Raw genomic sequence first — 12,107 nt, 5'->3', positions numbered from 1 at the left:
CAGGCTCAGCGTGGTGTCTGTCACAGAGCAAGCACCCAGAGATGCTAACTAGTGCGACTGTCATTAAAGAGGACAATGGCAGCTAAAAACAAAACCAGCAGCAGCTGTATTTACCGAGTGGCTCCGCGACACCCTCCCCAAGGTTAACCCTCACAACGCCAGTGCAAGGGGGGGCGGCCAGTGTACCCCATTCAGCACAGGGGGAAACCGAGGCTCAAAGACATTAGTTAACACATGTTGCTAGTAGAGTGCTTACCATGTGCAGGTATCAATTCGTCTAATGCCCACGACAGACATAAGAAGTAGGTACTGTGACTACCCCCTTTTTATAGACGGGAAACAGGCGGAGAGGTTAGTGACTGGCTCAAAGGTCACACAGCCAGGAACATGCAGACAGCGGAGTGCAACCCAGGTCTATCAAGTTCCAAAAGCTATGTGCTTTTCACGTCTGCTCTGTCTCCCTGGTTTCAGGCTAATTTATGCAAAAACCTCCATCACAGCCCAAAGCAGAAGAAACATGTCCTTAGAGGGCCTGTGAGAGCCGCAAGGATGAGTATGGGGTGCTGCGCTGAGCAGCCCCCACGGGACCCAGGGTCCCACGGGTCAGTGCAGCCATGTAGCCAAATGCAGCGTGTGCCAACAGTGGTACCGCACTGCCATTTCTGTGGCCTTGTATGTCCCCGACATGCGGGCAAAACTCTGACCCCACCCAGAAGCCTTGGACCTCCTGGAAACGTTGCTGAGTGTTTGCAGAGGATTCAGGCCAGTCTCACCAGGCTGGTTCCTCCCAGAGCGACCATCTATATAATCTCCTGAGCGCTGACAGGATGAAGAGATGGGCTCGGGCTGGGGCTGGCCTCGGACCTCAACGCCACCTAGCAAGTCCTCCCCACCTCAGCTCTGGGACCACCCAGAGGAGCAGGCCCTCGGGCAGGTCAGCAGAGGAAGAAGCCCCAAAGCCACAGGCCACTCTCTGAGTCGTCAAGGGAAGCAGCCCCGCGTCCAGAGCGACAGCACTTACCGGCTGGCTCCTGCCTGACTCAGCAAGGCCATCGGGGCGGAGAGCACAGGGACGCACCGGGGTTGCAGGTGGCTCGGCTGCCCCGTGTCAACACTGACGGGGTCTCTGCCTAATTGGATTGCTCCTACGTTTCACTTGGGCCTTCCACGGCCGCTCCTGTTCTGATTTGATCTTAGCGATTCTAGCGACTGAGAAAGGATTAAGCTCTCGGTCTGGAGACTTGCAGCTCCATCCATTTCAAGGTCCCCTTTGGACTGTTAACACTTGGAGTCCCTTTGACCCTCTGCCCTTGCCGTGACCAGCCCCCCTCTTTGGTGTGCACCCCCATGAGGACTCAGGCCATGCAAACGTCCAAGCTAAAGTTTTACAACAAGCTTTTTGGGTCCAGCTTCCCAAACTCCTGGAAATTTTCATGGAGACGGAGGTGCCTACAGCCGCCTAAGGCTTCGCCTGTCTGAGGACACTTTGAGGGGAGCCCTGCTCTACATCCCCCAGAGCTTAATGTCTGGTTCTTCAGAGCCCAGGACAACTGAAATCAGCTTCAGCCTGTGCTTTCTGGAGACCGAGGACAAGACGGTTTGAGGCTCGCAGCCTGGTCTCCTGAATCATCTCCCTTTCAGAAAGAGACCTGGTTTCTCGACTGTGCTCTGGGGAGAAAGCGGCTGGCTCCGTCCTGCTCTGCACTCACCCCTTGACACTCAGCCCCGTGCCCGGCCCAGAGCAGGGGCCCAGAAAACCTTGGTTCACTGACTGCATGATACATGAGGTGGACAGGCTCTTTTCAGTTTGAAAAGCTCCAGATGCAAATGCAACTGTCCTCGAATCCAACTTTACGAGGCCAGGGTGGCCAGGCGCAGCTGTCCATAGTGCTGGTCAACCCCACGGGATGCTTCTGAAATAACTGGCGGGACCGCAAGTCAACCCTGCGGAGCCCAGCAACCACCTCAGAGGAACTGGGACCGGCTGCTCCCCGAAAAGAAAAAGAAGCACGCCAGAAAGCAAAGTATGAAGAAGTATTTTAATAGCTCGGACGTGAAGTCACTGCGCTCCCCGTTCTGAGGAGACCCCCAAAAGAGGCGACTTTGGCTGTTCCGGAAGCCAGCGTCCACCCTCCCGTGGTCTCAGCATCTACCTCCTCTGGGTGCTGACTCGGAGGAAAGCGCGCCCACGCCCCGCGCCATTCCGGCTCCCGTGGGACCTGCCTCTCCTCTCTACGTGTTGCGTCGACTACCTCATTGGATTGGGACGACGACTTGGGTAAAGGAGACGAACGCGGACTGTCTAAGCAGGAGCAGTCCAAGCCGGCAAGAAGCTCACAGCATCGGCACGGCGCGGCGGGGCGAGTCGCTGCCTGAGGGTCTACATCGGTACATTGGTTTTGCCTGCAAACTATCAAGGAGGAGCCTGTTGGCCAGGGTGTTTCTGCTGGACGAGCGGCACGGCGGTCGAACGCCGCGGGCGTCCCGTGCCCCCGGCCCAGAGGCATCGTGCGCCGTCCCCTGGGGCGTCTCTGACGGGAATCGTGAAGTCCGGCGCGCGCCTCGGCCTACGGGTCGATTTCCTCGGGAACCACCGTGATCATGGTGTCCTCGTTGCCCCTGCGGACGACCATGTGCAGGGTGCTTTCCTTCTTAATGACGTCGCTGACGTCACTGGCGGAGACCACCGACTGCCCGTTGATGCTGATGATGACGTCATTTTCCTTGAGCCCGCCCCTGCAACACAGAGGGAAACGGAAGTGTGACGTGGCCAGCCCCGCGGCGGCGGCAGCCCCGGCCTGGAGCCGAAAAGCCCGAGCGAGCGGGGCGTGGACGGCCAACTTACGCGACTACCGACTGCATCACAGTGCCTCCTTCTATCTTTAGGCCAAACTGTCAATCATGCCCGCAGCAGAAATGCCCACCGGCACTGTGGGACGGGTGACGGACTGGCCACAGAGGAGGCGAGGATGTGCCACGTACCACCTACCAGGTCCCACGACCACGGCCAAGGCCCACTTCCTTGTAATGATCTCACAACTCAGAGAACGGTTCCCATGGGGGCGGGCGGGATGGCTCTGCTATGTGACATTTCTTCTGTGTTATTGTCGCTATAACTTTAGCTCCTACGTATAAGCTATCACGGTCCTTAATGGTCCAGCACAGAGGCCAGCTAACTTCTGTCAAGGGCCAGAGAGGAAGCATTTTGGACTTTGCAGGCCACCGTCTCCTGCCACAAGTACTCAGCCCGAAAGCCACCGAAGCTACACGTCAGCTGCCGGGTGAGGCTGTGTTCCGGTCAGTCTTCCTTTATGGATGCTCACGCTCGAATTCCACGCACTTTCCACATGTCATAAAATACTATTCTTATTTTCAATTTTTTTTCAAAGATTTTAAAATGCCAAGTCCATTCTCAGCCCACAGGTGGTACAAAAGCAGGCCACCCGCCAGGCCTGGCCCCCAGGGAAGCGTCTGCTGGCCCTGGCCTAGCGCTCTCTCTGGACACTATGTCAGTACAGGTCACGAGCCCTTACTGTTGGCCGAGCTACTTCTTTTTGTGTTGCATTGATGTTACCTGGTTACTTTTCTGCAGGTGTGGACAGGTATGGCCTGACTGATAACAGACGTGATCACAGAAGGAAGAGATGCATCCTGCAGCCTAGGACAGGACCACCGCCCAGGGTCCCGGGGACTCTGCTCCTTAAACCCCCTTTCCCCAGCCTGGCCTGTTATAGAGACCCGCGATGAGGCTGATACTGCTCTTCCCTCTGACCACCCCTGGTGACGAAGGGACTTGCGAAGACAGGAAGCTGAACCGGGTCAGAAGACATGACCGGCAGGACCGACCGAGGACATCCGACTGTCTGTCCAGGACCCTCGCAATCACCAGAGCCAACGTGAAAAGGACACGGTCCCCTCCCCTGGTCCCCCAGGAACCACAAGGGTAGTAGGAGAAGGGAAAATAATGCTAACTCACGCTTCTGCTGGGGTATCAGGAATCACTTCAATGATATACGCCCCGGAAAGCACATCCGGGAAGTCTCGGTGACGGTCCTTCAGCTCTTTGGCTTTGCTGCTCGGGAGAAAAAGCGCCTGTATTAAACTCGAGTGCCGACGGCCCTTCTTCTGCGGGCACCGGCTCCCACCTGGCTTCTCCCATCCCTGACTTAAGATGCCCCCAGGAGCTCTGATTACCTGGCTTTAAATTGCCCATCTACGAGAGTCAAAGGTTTACCAGGTAACAGTGAGGGAAGGGTTTTATCATGATAATTAATTTTACTAATTAATTAATAGTGGCTAACGCTTAAGGAGTCAGGAAGTACAGCCATTGGCCTGGTTTGGAGTCCCGGCTCCGCCACTTTCTCGCTGTGTGATCTTGGGCAGCTGCGAAACCTCTCTGTGCCTTATTTTCTCACCTGCAAAGTCGGGATAACGACGGCTCCCTACGACAGTTCTCTGTGAGGATTAGATGAGATCATCTGACGGTAGCACCAAGGCCCACTGCCTGGCACAGAGCGAGCAAGTGATAAATGGTGGCTAGTGATGACCACCACCACCCACGGACCCAAGCCTTAGCACGCTCAATCACTCGGTTCACCACACACTGAAACGCCTGCACTGGTCTCCTCGTCCTGGAGGAGAGGAAACCGAGGAGTTCAAAGGCCAAATCATCCCCCCAAATCACAAGCCAGGAAGTAGCAGAGCTGGTGAGAAGCCAGGAGGCCGGACCGCAGGGCCTGCACCTGTCTCCCAGAGTTCCAAGCAAGAACTGATACGCACTTTAGTTTGGCAAATCGGTCCATTTTCTGTATCTAACCTATGGTACTGTGTTCACAATTAATTAACAGTTAATTCATTATAACGATAATATATTAATATCCACATGAATATGTTCTGCTCCCTTCCAACTTGACGCACAACAACTTCGACCAAGCACTTAGTCACCAGGACTCGAACAACGACACCAGATTTTTTCACCAGCGTTAAAACACCAGAACGTGATGGGCCTGGCAGCCGCATGCCACAACTTCCTTGGGAAAACAAGCCCAGAGGTCACGCCTTGCCTGACCCGCGGCCCACATGCCACAGAGCTAACAGGACAGCTCGGGCTGAGGGAGGTGCCTGGGGCACTCCCGGAATGTGGGTTTCAACAGAGCAAGTGGTGAAAGGAAGGCCTGAGGCAGAGTGACCAACACCCACCCCTGCTGTTCAGGCCTGCCTTCAGAGAGGAGGGCGGAATCTTCTAGAAGGAAGGACCAGCTCAGAACACACGAACGAAGTGGAAGCTAAAGCGAGAGGCCAAGGGTAATAACCAAACCACCCGTCCTCTTTCCTAATGTTACTTCGTCTTAACCAGAAACCAAGACATCGTAAGGCAGTGTGAGGTCTCGCCTTCTGGAGTGCCGCTGAGCGCCTTCTCAGGTTCAGGTTTACTCAGATTTAAGACACAAACACAAACGGCCGGTTACCCACCTGGATGTGAGTGACATCATTCGGATGCCAATGTACTTCTTCTTGGTGACGGCTTTGCCTGGTGTGACAGAAAAAGGACAAGAGGTCAGCCCAGTTGGCGGCTACGCTGGAGACACCAGATCCAATGCCCAGACGTGCAGTGTGAAGTCAGGGCCCTGGGGGCAGATACTGAGGTCGCAGTTCAAGCCTTGGCTGGGACCAGTATCTGCCGTGAGGCCTTGGAAAGCCCTGTCATTTCAGTTAATGGCCAAAAGCTAAGAGCGATCCTTGGTTCCTCTTTGCCTCCTCCGGACACGTGACACCGGACACGTGACACCGTTGCCATCGTTTCTGCGCTTTCTCCGCCTGCTTTCGCTGCCCTGGGAGGCGAGCCTCTTAACTAGTCTCTCAACTTCCGCCCTCCAGCAGACTCTCCTCCCTAACCTGAAAGTGACCTTCCAAAGATACCAAGCAGATCATGAACTTCTACCTTCTCCACGCAATTAAAAACATGCCCCAGCCCCTCACCAAGCCTGCCGTGACCCTGGCCGCGACTGCCTTCTGCATCTGCACATTTACTGCATCCGGTCCCATGGCCCACCTATGGGTCCTGCGCCCCCTTTGACAGGCCCACGGCGGAGGCCTGGAACCCACGGCTCCTCCGTCAGAACGCGCCCCCTCCACATGGCCGCCGGCTCCCTCTCCCTTACGTCTCAGCTTGGGAGGCGTTTCCTGGCCACATCGTCTCCACTGGCCGCCCCTCTTCTCATGCCCTGGCCTACCACCCCGCTTCATGTTCTGGGAGGCACTTAATTGCTCTATGAAATTACCTATTTGTTTGTTTACTGTTAGCCTCCCCCGACCCCTGAGTAGAATGTCAACATCACACCTGAAAGGGAAACCCCGCCTGACCCCGAGCGGGCAGGTCCGTAGTCATTTGTGGAATAAACGATCTCTCTGAATCTCAGTGTTCCCATCTGTAAAGTGGGACTAATAATCCCCACCTGCCGGGGCGAAGGAATTCAATGACAAGAATGAACGACTAAGTGAAATGATGCAAACAAATCCCCTAAGGCCGTGCCCGGCACATGACGAACTGTGTGCAACGTTCACGACCGCAGGTCAAACACGGCCGAACATCGCGACGTAACACCGGGGACTTAATAACTGCATTCCTCTCGCTTCTGCACAGGAAAGTTTGGGTGGACGGGTCTCCAGGTATGTCGCTTTTCCTGCCCCAAGTCCCCGAGGGGCAGCCAAGCCTCACGCTCCCGCTGGCTGCCTGAATCTCTCTTTACCTTTGGCCTGGCGGTCATGGGACTCGGTTAGGAACTTTTTGATCTTATCAGACGGGATCGCAAAGGAGATTCCAGCTGTCACTTTCAGAGTGTTTATCCCAATTACTTCACCGTCCTGTAAAGCAAGACGGAAATGGCTTCGTGAACACGGGAGGGTTTACGTGTAGACGCACAGCTAGGGACTGGAGCATCCATACGAAAGCTGTCACTGAGTGGGGTCAGGGGAGCGGGTAGGAGGGGCTCGGGGTCGCCGGGGGAAGTGTCTGTCATGCGGGCATCGTTAAGTCATGCTCGGCAAGGGGAGAACGAACCGGCACACTGTAGGCTCGTCCTCGAGGGTCGCTGTGCTATAAAAAACAACCTCAGATGGAAAGTTTCTAGCTGCACATTTGCTCTTTTTTCATGGGAATATGTTTCCCAAACCTCTGCGTCCTTTGGGGGGCTGTCCACACCCTCCTGCTTCTCCCATGTCCAATGATCCTAAGATTCTTCTGCGGATCGTGGGAGAAGCCACCTCGGTACTTAAGGCTGCTGGCTTCATTCCCAGGAAAATGAAGCCCCGTCTTGGACAGCAGCCCTGGGGAGCTGCAGGGGGCTTGTGGGTGAGCACGCTCAGACTTCTGCTTGTCTGGAACTAGCTTTTCATGCAGGAAGCCAGTTTACGGGTTGTGCTTCAAGATAAATTCACAGTTCAGTGCACGCTACACAGTAGGAAATGACCCTGAAATAACAGGATCACCTCACGCCATTTGACCATTATTCCGGATACCATTATTAAACGATTCGGTCAACTCAGGCTTAAAAGGGAAAATGGCCACGAGAGTATAAATCATCCCTGCCACACTTTCCACAGTATTGAGAATTCAGTCCCCAACTCCAAGGAGCCAGCCAGGAGGCACTGCCCTCCTGACCCTTGCTAAAGATGGCCTCAATTTCATGCCCTTTTAGATGAGAATTGGACTGGCTGTCCCCTGATCTGTACCCTTGCTCCCACTGTCTGAGTCTCAGCCTTCCCTTTTTATGCTTACGTATTTAAGAACAGGCTCACTCCTCATTCCAGCCAGGTCTTAAGCGAGGGCTCCTGGCCAAGACAAAGACTGTGGACAAGCCGAGCCAGCTCCTCCAGCAACCTGGAGACTTCACATGAAGGACCGTGCCTTTCTGCTACAGGCCAGAACTGCTGACGCCTTCAAAGCGAAGGCCTGTCCTTTAGCTACGCTGCGCTGGACCTGAGCTCCCCTGCATTTACTTATAACTTTGAAACACAAGCGTGTCCACTGGCATGACATCGCCCACCCTCGACCCCAGTATACTTTACCCTTTCCAGATACAGTACATTCACGGATTTCACTTTAAAAGAATCAGATAATGTGCTCGGCAAGTTCACAGATTTTAAAAAGGCCTTACCAGGTTTACTAATGGGCCTCCCGAATTTCCATACTGAAACGAAGCAAAAATAAAAAGGTTATGAGTTTACGTCCTTATCCAATCTACTTCCCCGCCTGGCAGTTTCTTTCCTGAAATTTATTCCTGTCGATCTAATATTTTGCTATTAAAAAAAAAGGGACCTTAATCATTTCCAGAAAGTTTTAGATGTGCCATAAATGGGAAATTCTTTTTGCTCCAAAGCCCAGAGGCCAACTACGAACTCTCTAAAACCCCCAACACGACGCTCTCTTGGCAGCGGGCTGGCTGCCCACCTGCTGTGCTGTCGCAGTATTATTTCCACCTGCACAGCCCCGGGTCTGTGCCCTGCCTGCCGGGGCTGGAAATCCACACCTTGCGTCCTATTTCCATTACTTCACGCAGATCACAAGGAAGCTTGGGAATAAAACCTACTGGAGGCAGCGAGTTCACAAAACGCATCACGTTTCCAGTTTCCCAGACAGATGGGGTCGGAGCAGGGACGTTGCTTTTTAGAAACGTCAATGGGGGAACCACGGAAGTAGAAAAATGTGATGTAAAGAAGACTCCGTTTATGGGACAGTGCGGAGCAACCCGCGGCCTCCGCAGAGATCCCAGCGTGGGGGCGGTGCTCAGGCTGCCCCGAGGCAGAGCCACGCCCCCTGGGGGCTGCAGGGCCTGTTGGGGTGAGTGACCCTCCTGCCACAAAGCCGCAGCAGCAGCTGCACTGAGGGTCCCTGCCCCTGGGGGCCGGACAGGGGACATCCGCAGAGCTGCGGACCTTGGTAAAGCTGAAGTCCCCTTCACGGCAGTCCCTGAGAGGCTAATGGGGGGCGGGAGACCAGCGCATGTGGCCCCATCAGCTTTGGGGCGTCTCAGAGAACTCCCTGGACGGCGCCCGCAGGTCCTGACCCCACCCCTAGCTGCAGAGCCCGACCCCCTGAAAACCCGCCCGGCCCCGGCGGGTGGCTCACGTTGATGATGGCGTCGGTCTGGATGTAGTCCATGTCGGAGTTCCGCAGCCCCAGCTCCTTGCCGCCGCGCTGCGTGGTGCTCACGATCCCGGTGGTGACCGTGTTCTGGAGGGAAAACGGGCTTCCGATGGCGACCACGAACTCCCCAGGCCGCAGCTCCGAGGAGCGGCCGAGCAGCAGCACGGGCAGCTCTCCCTGCAAGCACAAGGTCGGCGATGCTGTGCGGGGTGAGGGGGCCAGGACGGGTGCGCGCCCACGCGCCCCGGGCCGCCTCGCGAGGCCGGCCGCTCAGCACCGGGCCGTGCGGAACCACGGCCAGGCCTGCGCCCCCGCTGGTGCGGCCCGCGCCTCCCTTCCTGCCCACGCAGTCAGCACTTGGTCGTGAGCTGTTGCGAGCATTGAAGCCGCACACCACGCCTGGGAAGGTCGCTGGAGGCTACCCCAGGGCTCCTCCGCACACCGTGAAGCTATCCGCACAGACACGCTCTGAAACCTTGCGATCAGGAGACCGAGGGAAATGAATTTTGGATTTGGAGCAAGGCCACCTGGGGTGGTCTTAGAGGGTGAAGCCCCAGGGAGGATCCTGAGGCCACGGACGCCTGGGGCCAGGCGGAGGGTGCAGCTGCCCCACTTATCACGGGGCACTGCGGGCCACAACCCCTCCGACTCAGTTTGCTGCATCGCTGGGCCGAGTTCATGGCTATTCTGGTGAGAGGCAGGGATGGGCTTTGGACAGCAAGGCTTCCTAGGACTCCCAGACGCCAAGACCCAAGAGGTGGGCTCTCTCCCCTTCTGAAAAGGTCCTGCACCAACCACTTCTGCTCCCGGCCCGGCAGGCTGATTAACCCAGCAAGCCTGATCCCAGACACGGGCAGAGCTAGGGCCCCAAACAACTCTCAGAACCAAAACAGGACAAAATAAAGCCAGCTTGAGTCACCAGGGTGAGGAGAGCCCGGCTTCCTACTGGGAAGGCCTTAGGCCCTCCCTCTCCCTTCCCGGCCAGAACCAAGGAGTTCCTTTTGTCTTTGTTCCGAGTCAAAACACACACACACACACACACACACACACACACACACACACACACACAAAACAAAACAAAAAAACAGAAAACCAGCAGCTGCCCCAAACCTGCAGACCAGGCCCAGAAGGCAAAGACCAGCCCAGACCTTGAGCTAATTTTAATTCAAAAGTCCTCATGTTTGTCCACCTTACAAGGTGGGGCGAGGAGGGTGGGGTGGGTAGAGGCCGGTGGTGACTTTAGCCTCTCCTCTGCCGGGGGTGGAGCAGACACAGGCTGACGAGGTACGGTGGCCACGGGGCCCATTTAACAGAGGACGAAAGTGAGGCTCCGAGCCACCGGGTAACTCGAGAGAGAACAGGGGTTTCAACCTGGGGTGCGACCCCAGACCCAGACTCTCTCATCCATCACACGGCACCCGCAAAGGCCCCACGCCGGTAACGAAGGTGCTGCTCAGGAAGACGGTAGGCCGGAATGTTCACAGAGGAAGAAAGGATCTAAGACCCCAGACCCGCCTTGAGAGACACACGTGGGCAGAAATGCCCCGCAGACCACAGACACTGAGAGGCCCCTGGGCCAGGCTGCCTGATGAGATCCTGAGCTGGTAACGCACTTCCTCACCTGGAAAATGGGGGTCACGTGCCTATCTCATCGCTTAGCTGTGAGAGTTAAGAGACCTGAGATCTGAGCACCTGCTCGTGTCAGGCAGCACGTTAAGTGGGTCACGTGACCTCGCGGAAGCGTTGGTTATTGTTATTAGCGTTGGGGTCTGTGCAGACCCAGTGGGGGCACCCCGCCGACTAACCTCCCCAAGCTAGCCCATGTCGCCCAGCCGCCCCCTCCCCCACCCCACCCCAGGTGAAGGCTGGCAGCCGGGTCTGCCCAGACCGTGAGGTCACCCGAGGTCAGAGTGCACGGAGCTGCCCTGGTGGGGGCAGGCCCGCAGCCCTGCGCTCCGGAGCCCATCGGCGTCCAGGCACAGCAGTGAGCTCAGTGCGGCCTGTTTACCCTGGGCCGGCGCCAGCCGCCCCTGCCAGGAATGACTTCATCCGACAGTCGCAGCGCGGCAAGTGGGCAGGCGGGACTCAGGGCCGGTGATGGGGGAGGCCCGCTGGGGACACCACCATTCCTTCAGGGCCTGGGAACAGCCGTCAGGGCTGGGCGTGGAGGGTGGGCAGGGGACACAGCAGCGAAGGCCCCCGGGCCGGGTCCGCCTGGCTGCCCAAGGTAACAGCTGCTTTTCACCAACTTCAAGGCCAAAGATCAAGTTCAACTACAGAAAGGTGGGCCCAGCCCACATCAGCTCAGCCACAGGCCAGGCAGCCATCAGAAACTTGGTGGCAAGACTGCACTGTGCATGTGCTCACCCCAACCCCTGCAGCTCCACGTCTGTGCCCGGGGCGGGAAGCCAGACCCAGGCTCCAGGTCTGGGGGGGGGGGCGGGGGTGTGGGGGATTGAAAGGCAGAGGGGCCGAACACCACGCTCTCTTCCAGGCCCTGCATGCTGCTCGGACATACTGGCTGCGAAGGGCCAGGCCTCCAGGGGACACCGGAGAACCCCCTGGACAAGCGTGGCTCCTGTGCAACGAAGTCGTCCACAGTCGGGCGATCACGCGGGCTCGAACAGTGGACGTCGGCAACACGGCCCAGAGTCTCCCCCAAACCAGTCCTCACTAAACAGAGAGGAGGACGTGCACGTCACAAGTGCCATCTAGTCCAAGCTGCACTGGTCTCACCTTAGGGAAGCTTTTACTCGGCCTGTGTCGGGGTCGGGGTTGTAGCGTGAGACCTGAATCCATGGGAAGGGGGTGAACCTCTTTCCTCACAGATGACAAGGTGCTTCCACGAGCAGCTTGGGAGTTAGAGCACATTCCTCCCCACCTTACAGATCTGGGGACTGAGGCTCAGAGGCGGAGTGACTTGTCACAGTGAATGAGCAGCCCAGCTGGACAAGAAACAAAA

General features: G+C 56.8%; 1 protein-coding gene across 1 annotated transcript in view; it reads right to left on the bottom strand.

Moving 5' to 3' along the window:
• Positions 1–2,020: 2,020 nt before the first annotated feature.
• Positions 2,021–12,107, bottom strand: part of HTRA1 (HtrA serine peptidase 1) — a 46,381-nt gene continuing 36,294 nt past the window's right edge. Inside the window, exons 4-9 of the mRNA XM_016149070.2 lie at positions 9,128–9,322; positions 8,157–8,189; positions 6,750–6,864; positions 5,473–5,530; positions 3,977–4,072; positions 2,021–2,736 (exon numbers count right to left, since the gene is read on the bottom strand). Of these exons, the coding sequence (XP_016004556.2) occupies positions 2,568–2,736; positions 3,977–4,072; positions 5,473–5,530; positions 6,750–6,864; positions 8,157–8,189; positions 9,128–9,322 (666 nt within the window). The 3' untranslated portion in view covers positions 2,021–2,567. The remainder of the gene's footprint in view (positions 2,737–3,976; positions 4,073–5,472; positions 5,531–6,749; positions 6,865–8,156; positions 8,190–9,127; positions 9,323–12,107) is intronic.

The sequence above is a fragment of the Rousettus aegyptiacus genome, unplaced genomic scaffold (assembly GCF_014176215.1).
Source record: "Rousettus aegyptiacus isolate mRouAeg1 unplaced genomic scaffold, mRouAeg1.p scaffold_m13_p_6, whole genome shotgun sequence".
Taxonomy (NCBI): domain Eukaryota; kingdom Metazoa; phylum Chordata; class Mammalia; order Chiroptera; family Pteropodidae; genus Rousettus; species Rousettus aegyptiacus.
This window is presented reverse-complemented; position numbering and strand designations above follow the sequence as displayed.